The 26,108-nt window shown below is 41.3% G+C and overlaps 2 protein-coding genes and 1 long non-coding RNA gene across 5 annotated transcripts; 1 reads left to right on the top strand and 2 right to left on the bottom strand.

The window, feature by feature from the left end:
- The first annotated feature begins 10,005 nt into the window (after window positions 1–10,005).
- LOC114144118 (anionic trypsin-2-like) lies at window positions 10,006–12,799 on the top strand. The gene is made up of 6 exons (XM_028016621.1): window positions 10,006–10,132; window positions 10,357–10,549; window positions 10,630–10,818; window positions 11,132–11,193; window positions 11,293–11,414; window positions 11,508–12,799. Exons 1-6 carry the CDS (start codon window positions 10,093–10,095, stop codon window positions 11,664–11,666), a joined length of 765 nt encoding a protein of 254 aa, XP_027872422.1. The 5' UTR covers window positions 10,006–10,092; the 3' UTR covers window positions 11,667–12,799.
- A 9,331-nt stretch (window positions 12,800–22,130) lies between these two features.
- LOC114145601 (uncharacterized) lies at window positions 22,131–22,777 on the bottom strand. The gene is made up of 3 exons (XR_003595733.1): window positions 22,575–22,777; window positions 22,294–22,455; window positions 22,131–22,222 (listed from the first exon to the last, which is right to left on the bottom strand). It is a non-coding gene; the product is annotated as an uncharacterized LOC114145601 (long non-coding RNA).
- An 845-nt stretch (window positions 22,778–23,622) lies between these two features.
- On the bottom strand, window positions 23,623–25,508 carry LOC114144810 (trypsin-3-like). 3 transcript variants are annotated; one of them, XM_028017997.1, is made up of 6 exons: window positions 25,362–25,508; window positions 24,936–25,128; window positions 24,665–24,853; window positions 24,289–24,350; window positions 24,066–24,187; window positions 23,623–23,976 (listed from the first exon to the last, which is right to left on the bottom strand). In XM_028017997.1, exons 1-6 carry the CDS (start codon window positions 25,399–25,401, stop codon window positions 23,812–23,814), a joined length of 771 nt encoding a protein of 256 aa, XP_027873798.1. In that variant the 5' UTR covers window positions 25,402–25,508; the 3' UTR covers window positions 23,623–23,811. The 3 variants fall into 3 exon arrangements, with proteins under 3 accessions (XP_027873798.1, XP_027873799.1, XP_027873800.1); XM_028017998.1 differs by lacking the exon at window positions 24,665–24,853; XM_028017999.1 differs by lacking the exon at window positions 23,623–23,976 and having other exon boundaries at window positions 24,108–24,187; window positions 24,718–24,853.
- Between the last annotated feature and the right edge of the window lie 600 nt (window positions 25,509–26,108).

Below are 26,108 nucleotides of genomic sequence, written 5' to 3'. Positions count from 1 at the left end.
AAGCGTTTGTTGTATTTCAATTAATATATCTGGTCTAGTTTCTGACTGATTATTTTGCAAACTGACTAATGAAGAACTAGAATCTGAGCAAATGATAGATTTTAATGGTCTGACCTCTTCCACCCATTGAACTGCTAAAAACAAAGCTAGCATTTCTCCTGTATACACCGATACTCCATCACTAATCCTTTTCCCTACCTTTATTTGAAACTGTGGCGCAATAAATGCTATCCCTGCCCTATTAGCTGTATTTTTTGATGCATCTGTGTATATTTGTATATAGTTATAATATTTATTGAAGTATCCTTGTACTATATATTTATTCATAATGTGATGTTTATCTTTGTTCTTCTTTTCTAATAATGAAAAATCAACTTCAGCATCAGGAAGTATCCAAGGTGGCACTGCAGGTAATGGAACTATCTGACATATATCTAACTGATTTAAATGAATTTCATTAACTTTAGAGTTTATTATCCATCCAAAGCTCTTTAACTGTTTCCTTTCCTTTTCCCTTCCAGGTTTAAGCACCTCTAATGTTGGATGATCATTTCTTTGTCCCTGTAAATTTGACCAGTAGTTTAAAGATAATTGATTCCTTCTAACTTTAAGAGGCATTTCTCCCATTTCAACCTGTAATGCTGCTGCTGAAGATGTTTTAAAAGCACCAGTACATATTCTTAAAGCCTGATGTTGGATAGTTTTTAACTTATAGAGGTTTGTATCTGCTGCTGAGTTATAAACTATACATCCATAATCCAAGACTGACCTAATTAACCCTGTATAAATTGCTTTTAATGAATTTCTATCAGCTCACCACTCTGTTCCAACTAAACACCTCACTATATTTAATACTTTCCTACATTTATCAATTATTTTCTTAATGTGCACACCCCATGTCATTCTTTCATCAAACCACATCCCGAGAAATTTTAATTGTTTAACTCTTTCCAAATCCTGACCATATAATTTTAAGTTAATTTTTTCATCAACTCTTTTCCTTGTAAAAAAAACATTATTTTAGTTTTCTCTACAGAAAGTTTAAAACCCCATTTATATGAGCATTTCTCTACAACTGAAATTGCTCCCTGAAGCTTCTTTACAATGAAGTCTAAATTTCTTCCTCTTTTCCACATTGCTCCATCATCAGTAAAAAGTTAAAATCCCATTCCATCCTCTACTTCATAAAACATATCATTAACTACCACTGAAAATAATAACGGACTTACTATACTTCCCTGTGGTGTCCCATTTTCTATATTCAAACTCTCAGAATAATCCTTCCCTATCTCTGCTGCTGCTTCTTCTTCTTCTTCTTCTTCTTCATATTTAAAGGCCAGCACAACAATATCAGTTCAAGGTGCATAACGCCACCTAGGTCAGATATATGGAAAAATCTAATCCTTATCTACTTGAATCTAAATGAAATAAAAATAAATCAAATATAGCAATTATGTTCCAACTTAAGATTCAGAACCATGAATAATATATTTTTAAATAAATATTCTTCTCTGTTTTAAATTATTTCGGAATGAGGCCGATCCTCATTCCGATCCCCTGCTCCTTTATGTATTACATTCAGCACAGTCATAAAAGATAGGACTCTGAGTCAGGTTAACCATTTGCATACAAACTGTTGAACCTGAAGGTGACTTGCTTCCCTTTTCTTAATTAACGTTAAACAAAAAATGCCCTTCACTGAAATGTCCAGTGGAAAAAAAAAAATCCTGAGCAAAAACACAAATTTCCATATATGTATGTATCATATATTTACAGTTTTGATAACACTCCAGGAGTTCTCGTCTCCGTTTCTATCCACCGTTCAGAATGCCGCATTTTAAAAGTCCTTTCTGTTATTTACATTAAAAGCAGAGATTGCGTTTGACAGCAGTGATAATAGATAGATAGATAGATAGCATTTATTGTCATTGAACAGAATTCAACGAAATTTCCATTGCAGCTCCCGTGCAAAAGGTCAAATATATACAGTATAAATAAGCAAACACACAATAATAATAATAACAATATATACAACTAAATTAACTAAAGGCACTCAACCACACCAAAGAAGTAGCAGCAGGTCCAATTATGGCAAAGTACAGATAATGTGACAGTGCAAAGTGCAGAACAATATGGCTGTGTGGGGTGGGGGATATGTATGTGTGACTGCGAGGTTATGATATGTGTGGGAGGGGGGGGCGGCAGGGAGTAATGGCTCTGACGGCTGTGGGGAAGAAACTGTTTCTCAGTCTGTTTGTTGTAGTCCGTATATTCCTGTACCGCTTGCCTGATGGCAGCGGCACAAACAGTCTGTGGCCCGGGTGGCTGGAATCCATCGCTATGGATCCAGCTCTCTTCTTGACCCGGTCTGTGTAAATGGAGTCCAGGTCTGGGAGGGGGCATCCCACAATGCCTTGTGCTGTTCTCACCACCCGTGTCAGTTGTTTCCTCTCCAATGCTGTGCAGCTACCATACCACACAGTCATGTTGAGGCAGAGGATGCTCTCGATCATCGCCCTGTAAAGGGCGATCGCAGAGTAGGAGCAGAAGCGTGAACTAACCTGCCAACACTGGAGTCACTTGATGTCAGACAGCAGGGGGCAGTGCCATTCAAAATGTGTGCATGCATAGCAAAGCCAACGTCCTTTCTGCTCGGCGTCTGTCGTAGAGCTGGTCCATGAAGGCAGCACGGAGGCTTTTCATACTGCCTTCCTTGTAAACGTTACCGACGGCACCGGTGTGAGAAAAAAAGGGGCTGCGACAGGAACAAGGAATCAGCCTCTAAAATTAAAAAGACTGATCAGCAGTCAGAAGCCCTGTAGTTCATTGAAGAGACGAACCAGTGTGGTTAACATGCTAGTCAGAGAGAAACTGTTGAGTAGGTCCTGTAGATGATCTGATAATGAACATGCACGGAAATAAAGAAAGATTTCCTTTTTTTTTTTTTTACTTTAGTGTGCAAACCAAGTGGACCCAGTGAGAAAAAAAGCTGTTCTCACTGGGTCAGCGCCGGTGTCACCTGTAAGCTGTTGAGCTCAGAAATCCAGAAAGAACAGAAGAAAATGAAGAATTTGCTAAAATCAAGCCAAGTTAGCGTTAGCATCTGCGAGCGATATTTCACATTTATAGATCCATTTATTTACACGGTTTACTGTGGCACTGATTGGAGCTGGGTGAAGGCGTGGAGCGCACAGTGGTCAGAGCAGAAAGCTCGGCTTCCCGTCGCGCCTCAAGAGAAAGGCTCGTCTTCGTGGAGGTCCTCCAGCTCTCCTTCTCTGGGCCCGTCCCCTGCGCTGCTCTTTCTAAACAAAGAGACAGAGAGGAGAGAGATCAGCAGGGGATCCTGTGCCTCTGATGTGGAGCGGTCTATATGAACAGGGAGCCCTCCACCCACCCACAAAGCTTATGATTCCAGCCTCTGCAGACGCGGAGAGAGAGAGGGACAGAGAAGCAGCTGCAGCAGAATGATGGAGGTGGTCTGCAGGAACAGGACAGAAGCATGTCTGAGATGACAGCTGGAGAGAAGCAACTGCAAAACCATTCACAGCCCATGTCATCGTTTTCCACCTTATGTCACCTTGCAACCAAAGATGTCAGTTTTGTGATATGATGGACCAAACAAAATAGTGGACAAAGATCACATAGCTGGAAAATTACACTTTTTTATTAGTTTTTATTAAAAATCTTAAGAGCGTGGCTTAATTTTTTTGTTTACTCTGATCACTTGACATAAAACCCAGCGCAACACTGCCAAAACACAAACTCTTACAAAACTAGACTGCAAGCAGATTTTCAGAAACATACATGAGATTGTGTATGTTAACCTGGCAGATTATATCTTATATCTCGCTGAAAAGCTCTTTGTGAGTTCCTTTCGTCCAAGATATTTGCACTAAAACTAGACCAAAATTGCTTGGTAAGATTTTGTGTTTTTGAAGTGAACAGATTAGCTTCAGACAAACGGCTATAATTTCTTTATAATTTTATATTCATATTTATTAGTTGTTGGGTTTTACATTTATGTCTTGATTAAAGACGATTGTTCTGTAGTATCTCTTACACATACCTGAGCGGTGTATCAATGGGGTGGCCAGGCAAGACATTTTTCTGTCACCCAAAATCCAAAAGATTAAGTTTGTTGCTGCAATGTGACAAGAAGCGCACAGATTCATGAGACAGATAGAGTTCTGCAGGTTCTGTAAGTGAGCGCCGAGCAATCTAAGGTGAGGATAATGATGCGCGGGCAGATGGGCCACAAAGGGATTACCTGCGTGAAGGGTGCAGTTTTAAAGAGGGCCTGAAGGGCCACGAGTCCCTGCAGGAGAGTGGGAGAAAAGACGGAGAGGTCACCGATGAGTGGGTGGAGTCATGCCAACAGGTGACGAGGCCCCCACCCCCGCCCAACATATTGGATTCATCAACCAACAAAACATTTAAAACGCTTCAAACCTGATGCCACTCGAAGTGACCAGTTTGATTCTTTGCATGACTAAAAGGGGTTTTAACTTGAAAGAAAGATCAGGGAGGCACCGCAGCTTGTATGTTCACATGCTATTGTTGCAGTCTACACGCTTGTTTTGATGCCAAACCGGTGACTCCCTTTCATATTCCAGTTGTTTTGATTTTTTTGTGTGTGTGTGTGGGGGGGGGGGGGGGGGGGATGTTTTTTAATTCTAAAATTCACAATAAGAGGTAAAATAGCAGCACAAAGTGGACAGAAAAGGTGTAATCAACTCTCCTATTTTCTCTAAAAAGGTATGAAAAACGGCTGGAACAATAAAAAAAACCTCACGTTTCAGGAAAATCCACAGGCTTGGTCTTTATCTTATTGTGCAAAGCCAATATGTACTCGTCAATAAATGGGCACTGCAGGTAGAGGAGAACAAAAACAATAACAAAAACAACAAAAAAAAACATGAGTGAAATCCACAATGCAGTTTGCCTGAATCACAGCTCTGGCAAATTCAATCTGCTTTTCCGAAGACGGATCAGACAAATTACAGCTGCAGCAATCAGCCTCTGGTGTTGATTTAAATGAACGAGCGCCGTATCAGACGCAGAGAAGGCGGCACGCTTTGTTCCCATAGAGATGTTGCTACAGAGGGAGACGGCTTTCGCTGTTACAACGCTGTTAAATAAGCGAGAGACAGAAAGTGTGCACACTTGCCTTCCCAAACACCAAGCAGTACAGGGTGATTCCCATGGCCCACACGTCCAGCGCCTTTAAAACAGACAAACAAAACAGGAGTTTAATGCAAATGTGAGCCACACCGACTGGAAATCACTCACACAGCACTGAAACCTAACGGGAGATTTATGGAACGTCAGGTCGTTTTATTTTAGGGAGTCTTTTTCAGAAGCCTTCAAGATGGATTTGTGCTCCAATTTAGCAGAGGGACTAGCTGAGCCACCTCACTCTTTGTGCCTCTGCCTTGGTTTTTCTCTACAGGAAATCCTTACCAGGTAGAGCTGTAAAAAAAAAAGAGTTAATTTTTTTTTATTTGTTTTGTGAGACATAATACGTTTAAGATCACCCGGCTAATTTTGACTTCAGACAAAGATTAACTAGAGTTAATTTATTAAGAAAAGAAAAGCTTTCCAAACTAACCTGACCTTGCAGAGTCGTTTTAAATCAGGCATCTTCTTCCAGTCCCTCTATTTGATTTAGGTACAGATACTGACCAGAGTTTAAATTTACGGCCCAAGCCCAAGCAGAGATCTGGGCCGGGTTGGGACAGAATTATTTGTGGCACATTTAATAACCCTGCAATACCTACAGCACAGGTAAAGTCAAGCGAGAATGAACGATATAAAGTTGCGTTGATCTACTTATGATAGCGTAACCGGAGGAGCAGGTTGTTCACTCCGTTGAGGAAATAAAGAGAGGAAATAGGGTGCAGAAGTTAATCAGACTGTAACAAGCGCAGCTCCACCCTGCTCCGCTCCCATCAATCACACATCCCAGTAGATTTGCATCTGACTCACCCTGCGATAAAACAAGCAACAAGATGGAGCTGGAAGACGCTAAACAAAAGCTAAAGATGGGGGAAGTTCTCAATAACCTGTCGGGCCGTGGAAGAAAAATTGTTTTATTATTTTGCTTATGTTTTTATTTCATTCTTTTACTCATTTAACCACATTAGTATTGTCCAACCTGTTAGAGTATGTAGGCTAGAGAGTTTCTGCAGAACCACTCAGAGGGGTCCCTGCAGCAACTGCAGCAGGCTGATAGCGACAATGCCTCACCACGGTAAGGAGCCAGTATTTGTTAACAGATAAGAACAGATAGTTTAGGTAATTATAGTGTGATGGAATAAGCCCCGAGTCTTAACAAGTTTCTCTATGGAATGTCACCAGCTCAGAGTTTTAAGAAACTGATGCATTTGTGTGAAGTATTCTGGTTTGACAATGCTCTTGTTATGCAGAATTGTTCCATTAGCAAACCTGATTTTTGGAAACTCACATATTTGAACAAGAAGACATTTACCACCTAACTGGCGGTTAGGTTACACCCTTCTAACTCTGCTATCACACAAGGTTGTACTCTCCCTTCCTGTTATCGGTTAACTTGTATAAGAAAAGGTTCAGAACTCATTGCAGCTTGCTGTGTGCTGTTCCCATCCACGGATGCAATAAAGAATTTGCTCTTTGCCATTTGCGAAAGTCTCAGCCTGATCTGTTACCATTACAGATGAATTTTTCCACAGGGCTCGGACATGTTCGGAGTCAGAGTGGATGTTTTAGATGCGATCTAACCTCCAACACTGACGGGGACACGCTGGTTTTCCAGCTCAGAGGTGGATTTACACGAAGATTGTCCTGGAGCTTAAACTAAGTGCGCTTTTGGGTTTTAGGTCAGAAACTGATGTTCTGCTGTAGCATTCCTTATTCCAGCTATTACAAGCAAGTCACACGTTTCATTACGCTCCTTTTCTGAAATAACATTTAGTTTTACATTAGATGCAACAGGAAGCATTTCCAGTCAGTCTACCAAATATTTTCACAGAAGGGATCAAAATCAAGCAAAATGCGTGCATTATGTTCCTGGCCTTGAAACGTGTTTAAATAAATAATTTTTAAAAAGACATTTCTGATTGTTGAGTCATTCTGAAAAGACTTCAGAATATTTTCCGGACTGAAACATAACTGTGACTTTGTTTCTCGTTTCTCTAGCTACGTCAGACTGAGCCAGGATTTGTTGCTTGTTGAGGCTTTTCAGACTATTTCATGTTGTCACAGGATCCGTTTTAGTGTTTTGTTGATTCTGCAGCTTCGGCGCCAATCAGGTCTGCGCATGTCTAATAAAACTAAAATAAAAATGTGGTTAACAGTTACTTCATGGCATTGCTTGACTTTCTTTTTCACATACAGTCAGGTTAATTTGCATAAATCTTTTTATTTAATAAAAAAAAAAATCAATATTTGAAAACTGAGTTTTGCATTTATTCCGGTTATCGTTGCCTGATATAAGAATTTGCTGATGATTTGAATCATGTAAGTTTGGCAAGAAAGCAAAAGGGGTGACGGAGAAAATATTTTTTTCTTTTTTTTGCAAGACTTGATTAATAATGGTGCAGATAGTGTTATTTTCCATCAAGAACAGAAAGTATGTTCTGATGACTGGATGTGAGATTCACTTTGTCTTAAAAAAATTCGGTTTTGGGACAAACGTTGACAGAACTCTTTTGTAGAGCTAAGAAAAATCACAAAATTGATCTTGAACAAACTTCATTCATGCTCAGATGTAAACAATTTACTATTTTGACTACTGAAATAGACTTCACGTGTCATCATGTTAACCAAATAATCTTTTGATTAAGCAGACTCCACCCTGGATACGGTCCAAAATCCAATCCTTACACAGCTGTTATAATAACATGTTTAAATAATTTTTATAAAACTTAAATGCTCTTTAAACTTAACACTCTTTTCTCCAGCATTTTGAGAATTCCCTTTGAATCATTAGATTTTGTTTGTTTATGTCACCACTTATTTTCATTTTGATTTATTAGTTGGATGTTAGTTATTAATGATTTTTAATGACTTGACGCTATATAATCATTCAAACTTCAATGTCAAACTGAGTGAGCAAATGTCAAAGTGTTTATATTTTGATTCTTAATGCATCTTTGTGATGTATTAAGATAATATAGGCTCCCTGTAAAAGATCATTTCAATTTTTTGGCAGATTTTCCTAGTTTTCTAAGGATTTGAGACTGATCGTTTTATTAAATGATACTCATCTGATAAATGCATGCTGATATACTTATGCACCATTACAGATTTTTCCACTTATACAACTTGTATCTAAAGTCTGGTGGTTACTTGTTTAACACTAAAGCTATAACAGGCTGCAATTGTCAATTACTACTGTTAATTATGTTATATCAATCTTTTTTGTATGAATGAAAACAATAAATGGACTAAAACACTGAAGCTAATGAATACCTAACAATCAGCTTAATGTAATTTGCACAGTGCTACTTTACCAACTCCAAAAATACTAGTAGATATACACTTTGCTCAACTCTGGAGGGCACCATTCCCCTCTGACTCAACAAGTAAGGATAGTTGACTTTTTTTCTGTCTAAGTGTTATAGTCATGTAGGCTGAGGACAGTACCACCTGAGGATGAATTTGCCCTGCAGTGTATAAAATACCTTATTTAAGGCTACCTGGTGGACAATGTGAGCGCTGATTTTAGGTTTTTTGTTATTTTTTCATACTTTGTCCTGAAAATTTCAGCCAAAGCTTTGATATGTTTTTTACTCTTTTCCCTTTTTTATTGGCAATTGTTTGAGTTGTACCGTATTTTCTGCACTATAAGGCGCACCTAAAAACCTTCAATTTTCTCAAAAGCCGAGAATCCGCCTTATAATCTGGTTCGCCTTATATATGGACCAATATTGAGCCACAACAGGTCTTGCAACTATGGTAAGCAGCCGCCGACTTCATTTTCCCCCGTAGAAGAAGAAGCGCGCGGTGCACGCTGGGTTTTGTGTAAAGACCCCAAAATGGCTCCTATTAAGATGCAGAGTTTAAGCTCAAGTCACGCAGTAGAACACGTGAATAGAGCAGCAGCCAGAGAATTTAACATGAACCAATCAACGGTGTGGAAGTGGATATATATTGTGATTGCACTGACGTTTGATTTACCGTAACACTATCAGACTGTTTTTTACGTGTTTATTGAATCGAGGAAAAGTTCCCCTCCACTATATGTTATACCTTGCTGTTGTTAAAAGATAAACTGTGTCACGAAAATACCACGTCACTTACTTTACCTCGGGGAAAATAATAAAACAGCTGTTTATTCATTTAGGGAGTGAATGGAGTTTTCAGAATGCTGGTTTGTAATCTATTAATAAAGTTTGACTGACCTATCTGACTGTTTTGTTGACATTCCCTTTAGCGCAGCTCCATCTAATGGATGCATAATGCAATCCCAGCCTCTACTGTAGCGTCTATTCTATGCGCCTTATAATGCGGTGCGCCTTATAGTGTGGAAAATACTGTAACTTATGGAAATCATAATTGCTAAACAAAGGATGAATCTGAGTAAATTACCTCCCCATTTGATCTCACCTCTGTAACCCTCTGAGCTATAAATAATTTAGGGGATTTTGATTTTGGCAGAATGCCCTGAGAGTTTATCTGTGACACATTCACACAGATCAAATTCTTCATTTTACTTTTCACTTTTCAAAGTGAGTTACACAAATAAACAAATGTTTCCACAATATTCTAATGTGAGCCAAAGTTTGTTTTTTAGTAAAGGATGTTTTATAATAACAAAGAAATCTGTTAGTTTGATTCTAAAACGCTCAAACATGTATTGCACATTTCCACAAAGAATAAATATAAGCAAATTATTCATTTTCAAATACAATACTTTATAGATCTCAGATAAGACATTACAGTTAAATAAAACTACTATGTTTGAATGCTTAACTTTAAGATCAGTGTCCGTCCTGTGATTGGACAGATCAGTGTCAGTCCTGTGATTGGTGGTTTCCTGTCCAGCAGAAAGCTGTAAACAGAGTTTAAAAGCTGCTACAGGCCTGCAGACAGTCACTTAAAGCTGGACCAGCAATGGCTCTGCTGAAGATTCTGCTGCTGCTGCAGGGGCTGGGTGAGTCAGACACACTGGAAACACTGGAGATACTTCCAGCAGCCACTGGTTCCAAGGAGGCTGCTGCTCTCTGTGATTCTCATATTTCCCTCTGATTCAGAATGAAACTTCATTACATATAGATTGTGATGCTTTTTAATCTTTATCTGTTCATCCTTTTTCTGTTCCATCAGCCATGTTTGCTCCTGATTTCTGAATAAAGTCCTCTTTTTTTTCCTCTTCAGGTGTTTCAATGAACTCACATGTTTCTCTGCACAAGAGAATCATTGGAGGTCAAAACTGTAATGACACGGAGCGTCTTTATCATGTTCGGCTGGAGGGCAACAATGGTACTCATATGAGCTTGTGTGGAGGATCTCTGATCCACCCTGAGTGGATCCTGACCGCAGCTCACTGCTGGAAGTTGGAGCCAGGATGGTAGGAAAGAGTCATTCAGACAGTTTTATCTGCAGATGATCAGGTTTTCTGTGTTCATTATAATCTAACCTGTTCTGCAGGACTACCACAGCAAAGTTAGGAGTTCATCCACGGACTGCTACACAGCAGAAACAAATAATCCAACACAATCCTGTGATTTATGTTGACCAATGGCATCAGCAGCATGACATCATGTTGCTGAAGCTTCAGAGACCAGTAAGAAATATCCATCCTGTTCAGCTACCAAGGTGCAATAATCGTCTTAGAATGTAAGTCTTTCTCTGGTCAAAAACATGACTTCAGGTTTTCTGTCTCCACTTCTCCGGTTCTGCTGCCTCTGCTTCAGCACACCTGAGTCAGGTAATCAGGCCACCAGCAGAACCAGAACCTGTTTAGCTCAGGTGTGTTGGACCAGGACATATGAAGGATGCAGGACACCATCACTGAGGACTGGAGGTGGACACTCCTGTGTCTGTGGATGAAATCCTTCATGGATTTATTTTCTGTTCTTTCATTGTTCCTCCTAATTATTCATTTTCTACATTGTCATCATTTTTGATATTTATCCTAATTGTGTTTCAGTGGTGCTACAGTTCAGCTGGCAGGAGAGGGACTAACGACAACCAGCCCCAATAATTCACTCTGTGAGAGAAATATTGAAGTTATGAGAGTAAAATCTTTGTTTCTGTCTGTACAGAGAAGGTAGAGTGAAGAACTTTTATGATTCACATGTTTCTCTACAGTACCCAGTGCTCCTCTTCCACCACATCTTCAGTGTGTTGACATGAGAGTTGTTGCTGTTTTTGCCATGCCAACACGTGAGCATGTGTTCTTTGTTGAAGCACTGAACAAGGATTCAGGTCTTGTAAGTTTGTTTCCTCAATCTCTTTCTACAGTGATTAGAAGACTTTTCTGTTTTACAACATAAATAAATATATTGACATAAATTTATCTACAGGGTGATTCTGGTGGAGGAGTGAGCTTCAAAAAGAAAATTTATGGCGTGATTTCTGAAATGGGAGAAGACTTTGCATGTCAGACACCAGCTTTAATCATGGATGTGTGTGAATACATGGTGTGGATAAACAAAACAATTAGGCTTAAGCCACAACCATGACTAGGACTTTGCTACAAACAGCTAAAGCAGCATAGCTCACATAGACAATAGCTCCCAGTAGCAGATAAGTATTAGGACAGTAACAAACTACCAGAGATATAAAACGTAATCTGAAATTATTTATAATTACTCGATGTCTCATTATAATCAAAGAGCAAAGCCTGCAGGTTTAAATTCTACTTACGTCTGAGAGGAGACCACCGGGAATGCTCCATCTTGTTGAAATATTAGATGGATCATGATTGTTTTGAGTAGGCCTCAGTTTAGCTTAGATTTAGACTCATGGTTTAATCAATACATAACTTAATCAGTAGAACATTTTTCTTAGATATAATGATCATGATTTAATTAAAATTTGTCTAATCAGTAGTTTTTTTTATATTAGATCACATTCTTAAAAGTGTATAAATCAGATAATCATTTGAAAATGTTTCAGTTCATTATAACCAAAGAAGTTGAAAACTAATCAAAGTATTGTGTGACAGATGTTTTGGTATTGAAACTGCTCATGCGTGTTTAAGAGTTTGAAGATATTATATGAAACGTGTGCTAATCTTTTATAGTCAAAATCTGCTGTTTGATGCCCTGGGTCAGAGGAGAGGTCTGAGGTCTGGGTCAGAACTGAACTCTGTGCAGTTCAGGAACCAGTTTGAGGCAGTTTGAAAAGAGAAACACAGACAGCTGATAAACGTTGGTCCCACTTTCTTGAGTAAAACGTTTCCATATGAAATGAACACATCTATCATTCTTGCCCTGGGAAAGTGTGCAGGGAGGATAGCTTAGACAGTGGATAGATTCATCCTTTGGCCTTGGTAACACCTGCTTGGTCTCTGGCATACAAACAGCAGCATGTCATTATGGGCAGTTTGAGACCACCTCTAAGCTGTGCGCTAGAACGCATCAGACACTAAAGAACTGGCCTTGAGATAAAAGTAAATGAGCTAAAACAGCTGGTCAGATCACTGGGGTGGAAGTGCCTTAACTGCTATGGAGTGGTCTCCGAAAGCGCGTCTCCGTATTTTGCTAAGGTACTTAATTTCTTCTTTGTGGCTTTGGTTTCTGATGATTATGTTGAGCTGTTGGTGTGATTTTATGCACTTGATTGTTTGAATAAAATTCTGGTTGATTGTGAAGTGTCTTTGTGGTTTCACATTTACACAAGGCATTAACGGCCCTGGGGAGACGAGATAACGAGGAACAGGTAGAAAATATCTCGTTTCTCAACAACAGATACAGCTATCCAAAGTTACACACAAAGATGCTTACACGGATTACAAATCCAGTATTACACCCGCACAGGTTTTTTGAGACTATTTTCACTCCATGCTTCCATTGCACTAATAGAGCAAAAAGTGAGTAAATAAAATGAGAGTTTCATGTCTAAAGTCGAATGGTTACAGCTAGTTGTTAGCATGTTTGTTAGCTTACATTGTTAAAGGAATAAGCGTGATTCACAATGTCAAATCACACGGATAAATAAAGGATGTAACAGCTGTTGATAACTGGAATTATCCCACAAGAGTTTGGTGTGTTTATTTTTTTGTTTTTATGTTTGAGTGTTCTACAATAAAATTAACCCTTTCATGCATAGTGGTCACTACAGTGGACAGCTATCTAAAAGCCACTTTCTTGTGGATTTTTATGTTATAAATACCATTGAAGTGGACACTAATGCATCATAAAATACACTATCAACTGCTGGTCATCAGCTGAAAATGCAAGAAATTATTTTTGTTAAATCCAATATAGCCAACAGACAAAAAAGCATGAGAACCGACCCTGCCCCTCTTTCTACTGTATACGACTCTTGCAGGTAAAAAAAAAAATATTGTGACATCAGATAACCCCTAAAGAAAAATAACAATTTTGTTTTGGGAGAAAATTACAATTGATCATCTGAAAGAAATAAAATATTTTTTATTAAAAAAAATTTCCTACCTCTTTTTTGCCTTAAGAAAATACAAGCAGCAGATACAAACAGTTCACGAGCACTGGTCCTCCCGGGCTTTTTTAACAAAAGTCTCAATGCATCATTATAGGCCACCTTCAATCTTTGAGGACTGGCTTTATTAAAATTGCAACACAAATGTGCAGAATACAGTGAGGTACAATATGATCTAAACAAGTTCAGTTTCACTTCATCAGAACAGAATCCAAACTTACAAACTAGGATATTTTCCTGAGCGTATATCATTGAAGCCTGATGGTAAATGTCCTCATCATCACAGAAACGGTCTGTCAACACATGACCAAGATATTTTACTTCATTTGAGACATTCGATAAAATCTCAGACAGCTTGAAATTTGGAAATACCCTACTTTTGTCCTCTTTAGTGTGACAAATCAAAATGATATCACAATTTATATTCAATGAAGTTTATGTCTGACAAAGAATCAGAGAGAGGTTTGAGAGTCACAGAGAGCAGCAGCCTCCCTGGAACCAGTAGGAAGTGTGTCCAGTATGCCCAGTGTTTCCAGTGTGTCTGACTCACCCAGCACCAGCAGCAGCAGCAGAACCTTCAGCAGAGCCATTGCTGGTCCAGCTTCCTGTGAATGTCTGCAGTCCTCCAGCACCTTTTAAACCCTGTTCACAACTTCCTGCTGGACAGGAAGCCACCAATCACAGGACGGAAACAGATATGTCCAATGACAGGATGGACAGTGATCTGTCCAATGACAGGATGGACAGTGATTTTTGGGGTCATCTGCATACATAGGAACTTTAACAACTCATCTTTCTAAAGAAACTTGAAAAATGTTCTTATTCCATTGACAGATTATTTTACAAATAAAACATTTACCCCAAAAACCTAACTGAAGCATGTGCCGAGGTTTCTGTGTTGTTTTCCCATCATTACTAAATCCAAGATTTAAAGAAACAATAGAAGTGAGGTGAGACTGACTGACCAATTGTGTGTGGTGTGATTGAATGTTACCACATTTGTGTGTCTGTACCTGCAGCCATCACACAAGTGCAAGAAAATTTAGTTAAATCCAATATGGCAGACAGATGAAAAAGCATGTCAACCATATCAGGAATATTCAGTCCCTCCTTCTACTGTAGAAAACGCTTGCAGCTAAAAAAATATATATTGTGACATAAAGCAACTCCGAAAGACTAAGACTATTGATGTAGTTCCCAAATAACAACTTTGTATTTACAGAAATTACAGCTGGTCACCTGTCCACTAAAGTGGACGTCATGCATCAGTGGTAATATTTTGACAGGTATTTATTGATGTCATTACTCTGACTATAGATCTACAATATGCTCCATTTCCAGCAAATATTTTGGCTGTAAAAACATTCTGAAATTTCAGTTCTTTACTTGAAGATTTAAGGAAATAAGTGATTGTTGCCATTTTATTTTGTAACAAATTAAGCTTTATTGTGGTTTTTAAAAGACTATTTAATTTATATGTAGATGTTTTGATTACATATATTCATTCCAAACTGACCACAATGGACAGAGTGACTTTAAAGTCCATTGCATTACCATTGGACTTCCATTGTGGTAGAAGTGTGGACCCAAATGCAGCAGGCAGGAAAAATTAAAGTTCTGTTGTAGATTTAATTTAAAAAATCAAACTTATAAAAAAACAAAGTCCACGGTACAAAAATAAACCCAAACCAGAGACATGAGGAGACCATGAGGAAACCAGGAAGAAGGGAGAGAAGCAGTGGGGTGGAGTAACAACACGAACCAGCCAGTAACAGTCTGTGATTTGACTAACTAGAGATGTGATTACATATTCATCTGCTACTGAAAAAATAAACATATTTTATGTGGCTAAATGTTAGTTTGGTGTAAAGTGAAGCTAATGTACTAATAAAGATCAAGTTAAGGAAGAACATGAAAAAATAGAAAAAACATCCTGCTTCTACGTTTGAAAAATAAAATGATTAATGGAACTAAAATGTCCTTCTTAGAAGAAACTATGAATCTTGTAACTTTATAGACCAAAAATGTTACAAGAAATTCATAAGGAACACACTGTTATGGACAAAAGGACTCTTTGTCTTTTCTGTTTCATCTGCTCACATGCACACAGCTGTATACTGAAATAACCATAACATTTAATACTGGTGACAGTCACATATGAAAAAAACTGATTAAGGCAGAACAACACCTTAGAGAGGAACCAGAATGAGGAGAAAATAAAGCAGACCTCATGCTACAATATTTGCTTGACTTGGAGTCACCCCTAAGGTGAGCAACAGATCAATTCCACCTTTAAGTTTTAATGCAATAAAATTTGGTCTACTAACATGGGATGAATATTTAAATGATATTGTTCAAGATTAGCTTTTCTCTCTAGTTTGGTTTGTAATGTATGAGTTTATAGAAGAGTCAACAAGTTTAAATAATCAACTCTATTGAGACCAAAATGCAGCATTGGTCCGTTGCCATGTTTGTTTGTGGGACAACAGTTTCTGATTCCTTCTGTAGGTTTTTATCAAAGCTGTGCCCTAAAGATGGTGTTCCCTACTATGTCATTTCCTTTATCCTTACATGTGTATATATGCACGTGTGTGTGTGGGGGGGGAGATGCGTGTGTGTTTGTGTAAAAATGAGCATGCAAGCAGCTAAAAGAGAGAGGAAAACAGAATAATTTATTCCTAACAGCCCCCTGATGGGGTGGCACAGACACCACCCCGCCAAAATCATTAAGTGTGGTGCATGTGGATCCTAAGCTAAAATATGGCGGACCGTTCTTTCAAACCATTGCATTGTCCCGTGGCTCCACACACAGAATGCCACGTCTCCAGTAACGGTCAGCAGCCCTGAGTGTTGCAAAACCCTGGGCACATCCCATAAAGGTGATACAAATGTGTCACATTTGTGGGAGTAATTAAACATAATAAAACATGGCTGAAACCAATGGGTAAAAACATACCAAATTCAATGATTCTCCTTACAGTAGCAAGAGAAGTGGGCCTGCTGTATTTTGGTATTAATGAATTAATTCATGATTTCAACCCACTGACTGTTCTTCAACCTCATACATCAAGAACTTAACATGGAGGCAGGATTGTTCTCTGCAATGCAAACCTTTTTTGTCTGTTCAATCTGATGTAATATCGATGAAAAACGTTGTATCAAAATAGTATTTAATGATATATTTTGTCAGTACTAACATCTTTTTACTTTTTCCAGATGTTACTATAAACTTGACAGAGAACTTCTGTCATATTTAAACTTTTATAAAACAAGTTGTGATTTCTTACAAGTTTTACGTAATAAACGTAATTTAAATTTAATTTCAACAGTGAAAGAAAATTAAATTAACAGTGACGTTGTTTAACTGCAATAGAGGAAAATTTTCTATCATTTTTATGTGAAAAATGTGGCAACGAGAAGCTACCATTAATTAGTTATTTCTGGTTTTACATATTTTCTTAAAACTTCTTGTCATGGTTTGATTTAGTTTGCGGACCCACATGCAGAAACCACACGCTGGATGGAAAAGGTAAGCGATTTATTTACAACAGGACAAATTATATTCAGTTACCTGGACTTCGGCAGGAGGGCGAGGGTCGCCCGACCAGGTGGCCTGAAACGAGAGCTGAATTATAATGGGCTCGGAGTGAGAGAGTGTGGAGGAAGAATCAGGAACTTTCTTACATTTGGCGTGGATCTTTCAGAGCGTGGGGGTGAGGTGCCAGGGTCCGGTGCGAGGGAGTGCTACGGTGCCTAGGGTGGGTGCGAGGCGGAATCGCGGGTGGTTGGAGCGAGAGGGGGTCGGTGGAAACGGCGGAGCAGGCAGGCAGGTATTCTCGGCAAGTTCTTGAAAAGAGAAGACAAAAAATTCTTTAAACAACGAACAGGACACAGAGAGCTAGTCGCTACGAGTTGCACAACAAAGTTCTAGAAACAAGATCAACAGGTGAGGCCAGAGTGACTACCGGTATGCGTTAACCATCTAGCGAAGACTGAAGGGTTCTGCCGCTCCTATATTCCAGCACGCTGATGAGACAGATCAGCTTTACCTGCGCTGGCTCCACAGACTCCTCACGAAGATCCTCGCTGAAAGAAGATGCAACACTCGCACTCACACTCTCATGCACACGCTCTCACACCGGAACTCTGACACTACCCCCCCGTCAAAGACCGCCACCCGGCGGTCGGGAAGATGACGAGCCACGAGATGCCTCGAAGTCCCTAATAAGTTCGGGATCCAAAATAAAGGAACGGGGAACCCATGACCGCTCCTCAGGACCAAAACCCCGCCAGTCCACCAGATACTGAACCCCTCGCCCACGTCGGCGAACATCCAAGATAGCCGAAACGTCGTATGCCGGATGACCATCTATATCCCGGGCGGGCGGCGGGGGCTCGGAAGGAGGGCAAAGGGAACTAGAACGGACTGGCTTGATGAGGGAAACATGGAAAACAGGGTGGATCTTTAACCCCACAGGAAGCCGGAGACGAACCGCGGAGGGGCTGTGGACAGAAGTGATCTCAAAAGGACCAATGAAGCGGGGAGACAATTTGCGGTTAGAAGACTTAAGGTTGATATCTCGAGTGGAGAGCCAAACCTTCTGCCCCGGTGAGTACAATGGCGCTGGCCGTCTCTTTCGGTCCGCCCATCTCCGATTACCCTCTGCCGTCCGGTTGAGGGCGGCTATGGTCTGCGTCCAGATGTGCCTGCAGCGGCGGAGGTGATGCTGGACCGAGGTGACAGATGCCTGCTGGTCGTCCGATGGGAACAGGGGAGGCTGGTAACCGAGAGATGATTCAAATGGAGACAGACCTGTGGCAGCAGAAGTGTGAGAGTTGTGGGCATACTCCACCCATGGCAGGTGTATACTCCAGGAGGAGGGGTGCGAGGAACAGAGACATCGGAGGGTCGCCTCCAACTCCTGGTTCAGTCGCTCAGTTTGGCCGTTGGTTTGGGGGTGGAACCCCGAGCTGAGAGTCACCTTAGCTCCTAGAGCGCCTCCGAACTCTTTCCATACTTTGGACACAAACTGAGGACCTCTGTCCGATAGGATCTCTGAGGGTATGCCGTGCAGACGAAAAACATGTTTAGTGAGGAGATGGGCTGTCTGCATAGCAGAGGGCAGTTTGCGTAGTGGAACCAAATGACAGGCCTTAGAGAAACGGTCTATGATAGACAATATAGTAGTGAAGCCCTTTGAAGGCGGTAACCCAGTAACAAAGTCCAGTGCAATGTGAGACCATGGGCGTTTGGGAACAGGGAGAGGTTGTAGTAGGCCACTGGGGTGCTGATTACCAGTCTTATTGCGAGCACAATTCGGACAGGCTAGCACATAGTCCTTGACATCCTTGTACAAGGATGGCCACCAAAAGTGCCGCCTGATCAAGGAAATAGTCCTACTCACTCCAGGATGGCATGAGAACTTTGCAGTGTGGGCCCAATGGATGAGGCGAGCCCTGACGGTCGATGGAACGTACAGCCGGTTAGGCGGTCTAGTGGCTGGACCGGGTTCCGACTGTTGCGCCGCCAGTACTTCTTCCCTGATCCCCCAGGAAAGGGTGCCAACAACACAGGTAGGTGGAACGATGGTTGCGGGTGGAGTCTCTTGTTCCAAGGAAAACTGTCTGGATAGTGCGTCAGGCTTAGTGTTCTTGGATCCCGGTCTGTAAGAGATGGTAAAATTAAACCGGGAGAAGAAAAGGGACCAGCGAGACTGTCTGGGGTTAAGTCTCCTGGCCTGTTGGAGGTAGGCCAGGTTCTTATGATCAGTCCATACAACAATCGGGTGCTCGGCCCCCTCCAACCAGTGACGCCATTCCTCAAAAGCCAGTTTGATGGCTAAAAACTCTCTATCACCGACGTAGTTGCGTTCGGCAGGGGAAAAACGGCGAGAGAAGAAGGCACATGGATGCAACTTATCATCACTGGATGAAATCTGTGACAGGACAGCCCCTGCCCCAGTGTCAGATGCGTCCACCTCAACTACAAACTGTTTCAACGGATCAGGCTGCATGAGGATGGGCGCTGCAGCAAACTTTCTCTTAAGCTCAAGAAAACTTTGCTCTGCTGCCGGCGGCCAACAAAAACTAGCCTTGGAGGAGGTAAGGCTGGTCAAGGGAAGAACTGTCTGGCTATAGTTCCTAATAAAACGGCGATAGAAATTTGCAAAGCCCAGAAAGCGTTGTAGCTCCTTTCGTGAAGTGGGCGTGGGCCAATCTAAGACTGCTTGGACCTTGGCCGGATCCGTCTTCACCTGCCCGCTCCCCAACACAAAACCCAAAAAGGCGACAGATGAGACGTGAAACTCACATTTCTCTGCCTTGACGAACAGTTGGTTCTCCAACAGTCGTTCCAAAACTAGGCGTACATGTCTCTTGTGTTCGGCAAGGGTTCTTGAAAAAATAAGGATGTCGTCTAAATAAACGAAAACAAACTGATTTAAATAATCCCGGAGAACATCATTGACTAGAGACTGAAATACTGCAGGAGCATTCGTAAGACCAAATGGCATCACCAAATATTCAAAGTGACCGAGTGGTGTCCTGAAAGCTGTCTTCCACTCGTCCCCCTCTCGCATTCTGACCAGATGATATGCGTTGCGGAGGTCCAGCTTAGTAAATACGGTGGCTCTCTGAACGAGTTCAAATGCTGAAGCGAGTAATGGTAGGGGATATTTGTTCTTCACGGTAATCTGGTTTAGGGCCCGATAGTCAATGCATGGTCGAAGTGTCCCATCTTTCTTACCTACAAAGAAGAACCCCGCTCCTACAGGTGAGGTGGATGACCGGATTAATCCAGCAGCCAGGGACTCGCTGATGTATTTCTCCATGCTCTCTCGTTCCGGTTTAGATATATTGTACAATCGGCTGGTGGGTAATGGGGCTCCTGGAAGTAGATCTATAGCGCAATCGTATGGACGGTGAGGTGGAAGAGAGAGAGCTTTAGACTTACTGAATACCTGGTGAAGGTCGTGGTAATCCGACGGTACTCTGGCCAAGTCGGCTGGAGCGGGTTCCTCTGTAGACCTTGAGACGGCTGGAGGTTGAGCAGATTGAAGACATGTAGATAAACAGTAATTGCTCCAAGACTCTACCCGACCAGTCCTCCAATTGAAGTGTGGATTGTGGCGGAGCAACCAGGGATAACCCAAAACCACTGGAGACTGAGGGGTAGGGAACACAAAAAAGGTAATGGTCTCCCGGTGATTTCCTGAAACTAACAGTTCAATAGGAGTTGTTCGATGTGTGATGGCAGGTAGAGCCTTCCCATCCAGGGCCACGACCGGAACTGGAGCTGGAAGGAGAACAGTGGGTAATTGTAGTTGATCAACCAGGTTATTATCGACAAGGTTCTGCTCACAACCTGAGTCCACAAAAGCAAAAGTCTGAAAGGACCGGTTGGCAGTGAGTAATGAACAAGGTAGCGTGAAACGGGATATAGTTTTTGAGCCACCCACCACCGTTCCCGTAGCTAGTGGCGTGCTCTGGCTTTTAACAGACTCGGGCAGTTAGCAACATAATGCCCGACCTGGCCACAGTATAGGCAGGCTCCAGACCTTAAGCGACGTTGGCGCTCCTCAGGCGGGAGTCTGGTCCTCCCTATCTGCATAGGTTCTTCTCTGGTCTGATTGGCTGGGATAGGATTGAAGTCGGTCCTTCTTGGGGCAAAACTCGGCTCCTTCTTGGCCCGGGCCCTGTCTCGGATTCTATTGTCGATCCGAATTGCCAAGGCAACAAGTTCTTCCAAGGAACCGGGCTCATCCCTGAGGGCCAGTTCATCCTTCAGATCTTCGTTTAGAGCCTGAAGGAACGCCCCTGTTAATGCCCCAGCGTTCCATGTGGAAGCCGCGGCCAGGGTTCTAAAATCAATAGCAAAGTCAGCTACAGATTGATTACCCTGCTTTATACTCAATAAACTGCGAGAAATGTCAGCCGGTGACTCGGAATAACCAAAAGTCTGTGTAAACTCTATTACAAACGAATCATAGGTTCGGTGAAAAAGATTGTGCTGGGCTGACCTAGCCTCTGCCCACTTTAGTGCTCTTCCTCTGAGGTTCCCCACCACAAAAGAAATCTTAGCACCGTCAGTCTGAAAACTCTGAGGTGAGGAAGAAAATACTAAGGAGCACTGTAGCAAAAATCCCCTGCATCTGTCGATCTCACCTGTATATGGTTCTGGCATGGGCGGTGAAACCTCTTTGAGACTAGCCGAAGCGGGGGGCGCTCGTTCCGGAGCAGCGGAGACGCCAGTCTGAAAGGAGGCGGGCGGAGCAGCGACTGGTGGCGGGTCTGCTGGAACAATTCTTTGGTGCAGGGCTGTGAGAATATCAGATAATTGCTCCAATCGTTGGTTAGTACTTCGTTGTTGATCAACTAGTGCGTTGAGCATGGAATCGTGGCGAGCGATGAGTGCGTGATCCAGACTGGTGTTATGTGGTGGTTCTGCTGGGTCTGACTGGCTAGATGGTTCTGTCATGGTTTGATTTAGTTTGCGGGCCCACATGCAGAAACCACACGCTGGATGGAAAAGGTAAGCGATTTATTTACAACAGGACAAATTATATTCAGTTCCCTGGACTTCGGCAGGAGGGCGAGGGTCGCCCGACCAGGTGGCCTGAAACGAGAGCTGAATTATAATGGGCTCGGAGAGAGAGAGTGTGGAGGAAGAATCAGGAACTTTCTTACATTTGGCGTGGATCTTTCAGAGCGTGGGGGTGAGGTGCCAGGGTCCGGTGCGAGGGAGTGCTACGGTGCCTAGGGTGGGTGCGAGGCGGAATCGCGGGTGGTTGGAGCGAGACGGGGTCGGTGGAAACGGCGGAGCAGGCAGGCAGGTATTCTCGGCAAGTTCTTGAAAAGAGAAGACAAAAAATTCTTTAAACAACGAACAGGACACAGAGAGCTAGTCGCTACGAGTTGCACAACAAAGTTCTAGAAACAAGATCAACAGGTGAGGCCAGAGTGACTACCGGTATGCGTTAACCATCTAGCGAAGACTGAAGGGTTCTGCCGCTCCTATATTCCAGCACGCTGATGAGACAGATCAGCTTCACCTGCGCTGGCTCCACAGACTCCTCACGAAGATCCTCGCTGAAAGAAGATGCAACACTCGCACTCACACTCTCATGCACACGCTCTCACACCGGAACTCTGACACTTCTATTTCATTCCTGATTTTGACTTTTAAATTGTTTTAAAGTATTGAACTTTTTATTTAACATTTATTAAAAAGTCATGCTATTATTTATTTTTAAGATGTGTTATTTCATTTTTTGTTAATTGTTGAATTATGTGACTGCTGTTTCATTATGGTTGCGTACAGCTCTTTGGTCTTGGAGTTTAAAGTTCACTACAACTAAATCTGGAATAGCAACTCCAGAGCTGCAGAGTTTAGATGCTCTATGTTCATTTCTGATGTAAAATAAAGCCCAAAAAAACTGAATAAATAAATGACTTCTGGTGTTTCTCGTCATGTGATTTAAAACTCATGTCACGTTTGTAGACTCTGTTCAGGAAAAATATCAAGTGAACAAACTGAACCATGAATGTAAAGACGATCAGACAGTGTTAGAATAATTATGTTTTGTTATCATTCTTACATAAGTAGATACCAGTTTGTTTTTCATTTAAAGGGTTAGAATTCACACCCCAGAGAGGAGGAATTTGTTAAACCGTGTGAAAGACAAAACTTAGCTTTTTCCCTAAACCTTGAAGTTGCAGCTGTTTCTTATCTTGGGTTACTCCTTAAACTGCTTGTGTGTAGAATGTAGTTCTTCCTTGTTTCAGAATAGGCTTCCGATGATATATTACCTCCACATTCCATTCTTGACTCCCTTCTTCCTGCTGCTTTATAAAAAGACAGCCTCTGCTACAGGGAATCAGAACCCATGGTAAACACCTTGGAGAAGCGGTTTGCTATGTTCTCTAATTCTGCAGAAGCTTGGTTGAAAACTCATAAACGTTGTCTGTGGTTCTTTCCTTGTATTTAGGTAAACAAAATACCTATCAGACAAGAAATGATTTTTTTCATTCATTTATTGTTTTATTTTTTCATTTCTGAGGCAGAGAAAGCTCCATTAGGGAGGTCAAGGTCAGGTGAGAAAAAAAAAACTTTTAATTTATGACAATTCTACAAACCTCTAGAACAAACTGATGGAGATGTAAAAATAAAATTACATCTGAGAGGAAATTTGGTGAAATGTTATTTCATGATATTTTAGGCTTATTAAGCCCAGTTGTGTTTCTTATCCACTCCAAGTAATCACACACATCCATGTTAAAAACTGGATTCCGAAATGCAACATTCTTTCCTCTGCTAGAAATCACACCAACAATCTTCTTGTTGAACACCACTCCTCCACCAGAGTCACCCTGCAGGAAAGTTTATAACAATATATTTATGTTGTAAAACAGAAAAGTTTTCCTTTGTCTGTGGAGAAATATTGAAGAAACAAACTTACAAAGTACGCATCCGTGTTTTGTGCTTCAGCAAAGAATTCATGCCCAGATGTAATCGTAAAGAAAAAACCAGTAACTTTCATGTCGACACACTGAAGATGTGGTGGAAGAGAAGCACCGAATGCTGCAGAGAAACATGAAAATCATAAAAGTGTTCTTCACTCTACCTTCTCTGTACAGACAGAAACAAAGATTTTACTCTCATAACTTCAATATTTCTCTCACAGAGTGAATTATTGGGGCTGGTTGTCGTTAGTCCCTCTCCTGCCAGCTGAACTGTAGCACCACTGAAACACAATTAGGATAAATGTCAAAAATGATGACAATGTAGAAAATGAATAATTAGGAGGAACAATGAAAGAACAGAAAATAAATCCATGAAGGATTTCATCCACAGACACAGGAGTGTCCACCTCCAGTCCTCAGTGATGGTGTCCTGCATCCTTCACATGTCTCTGGTCCAACACACCTGAGCTAAACAGGTTCTGGTTCTGCTGGTGGCCTGATTACCTGACTCAGGTGTGCTGAAGCAGAGGCAACAGGACTGGAGCAGTGGAGACAGAAAACTTGAAGTCATGTTTTTGACCAGAGAAAGACTTACATTCTAAGACGATTATTGCATCTTGGTAGCCGAACAGGACGGATATTTCTTACTGGTCTCTGAAGCTTCAGCAACATGATGTCATGCTGGTAATGCCATTTGTTAACATAAATCACAGGATTGTGTTGGATTATTTGTTTCTCCTGTGTAGCAGTCCGTGGATGAACTCCTAACTTTGCTGTGGTAGTCCTGCAGAACAGGTTAGATTATAATGAACACATAGAAAACCTGATCATCTGCAGATAAAACTGTCTGAATGACTCTTTCCTACCATCCTGGCTCCGACTTCCAGCAGTGAGCTGCAGTCAGGATCCACTGACGGTGGATCAGAGATCCTCCACACAAGCTCATATGAGTACCATTGTCGAACTCCAGCCGAACATGATAAAGACGCTCCATGTCATTACAGTTTTGACCTCCAATGATTCTCTTGTACAGAGAAACATGTGAGTTCATTGAAACACCTGAAGAAGAAAAAAAAGAGGACTTTATTCAGAAATCAGGAGCAAACATGGCTGATGGAACAGAAAAAGGATGAACAGATAAAGATTGAAAAGCATCACAATTTATTTACAATAAAGTTTATGTCTGACAAAGAATAAGAGGAAAGTTTGAGAGTCAGAGAGAGCAGCAGCCTCCCTGGAAGCAGTAGGAAGTGTCTCCAGTATGCCCAGTGTTTCCAGTGTGTCTGACTCACCCAGGCCCAGCAGCAGCAGCAGAACCTTCAGCAGAGCCATTGCTGGTCCAGCTTCCTGTGAATGTCTGCAGTCCTGTAGCAGCTTTTAAACTTTGTTCACAACTTCCTGCTGGACAGGAAGCCACCAATCACAGGACGGACACAGATCTGTCCAATGACAGGATGGACAGTGATTTTTGGGGTCATCTGCATACATAGGAACTTTAACAACTCATCCTTCTAAAGAAACTTGAAAAATGTTCTTATTCCATTGACAGATTATTTCACAAATAAAACATTTACCCCTCATGTAACTTAAATAATTAGCAAATGAAACAATAACCTGGTCATCAAAATTAAAGAACTGACTTAAACCAAGTAGCTCCTATATTTTGTTACAAAGTTATTTATATGTTAGTTTTGCCTTTTCTTAAGAGGTTTGCACTAGAAACTAGACTAAAAAAAATTGGTAAATTTTCTGTTTTTGCACAAGCTTGCAGTGAGTTTTGCACAATGGAAGACTTGACTGTAAACTTGATGAAATAAAACTGATTTTCTGAAGGTAGAGAGACTCCTTGTTTTCAGGTTGATGTTTTTTAAACTGTTTGGCTTCCAGTCCACAAGATTTCACATCTGCCTTTGCATAATTCTTTTGGGAGTTTTTTTGTGAAGTGAAACAGCAGCTTAATTGATTCATGCTGATGCATGCAACGTGAAGTAGTTGAGAAAAAACAGGTGATTTCTGTTTGGTAGCCATAAATACTGAGG

The sequence above is a fragment of the Xiphophorus couchianus genome, chromosome 5, assembly GCF_001444195.1.
Source record: "Xiphophorus couchianus chromosome 5, X_couchianus-1.0, whole genome shotgun sequence".
Taxonomy (NCBI): Eukaryota; Metazoa; Chordata; class Actinopteri; order Cyprinodontiformes; family Poeciliidae; genus Xiphophorus; species Xiphophorus couchianus.
Note: the sequence above shows the minus strand (reverse complement) of the source record. Positions and strands in the feature narration are given on the sequence as shown.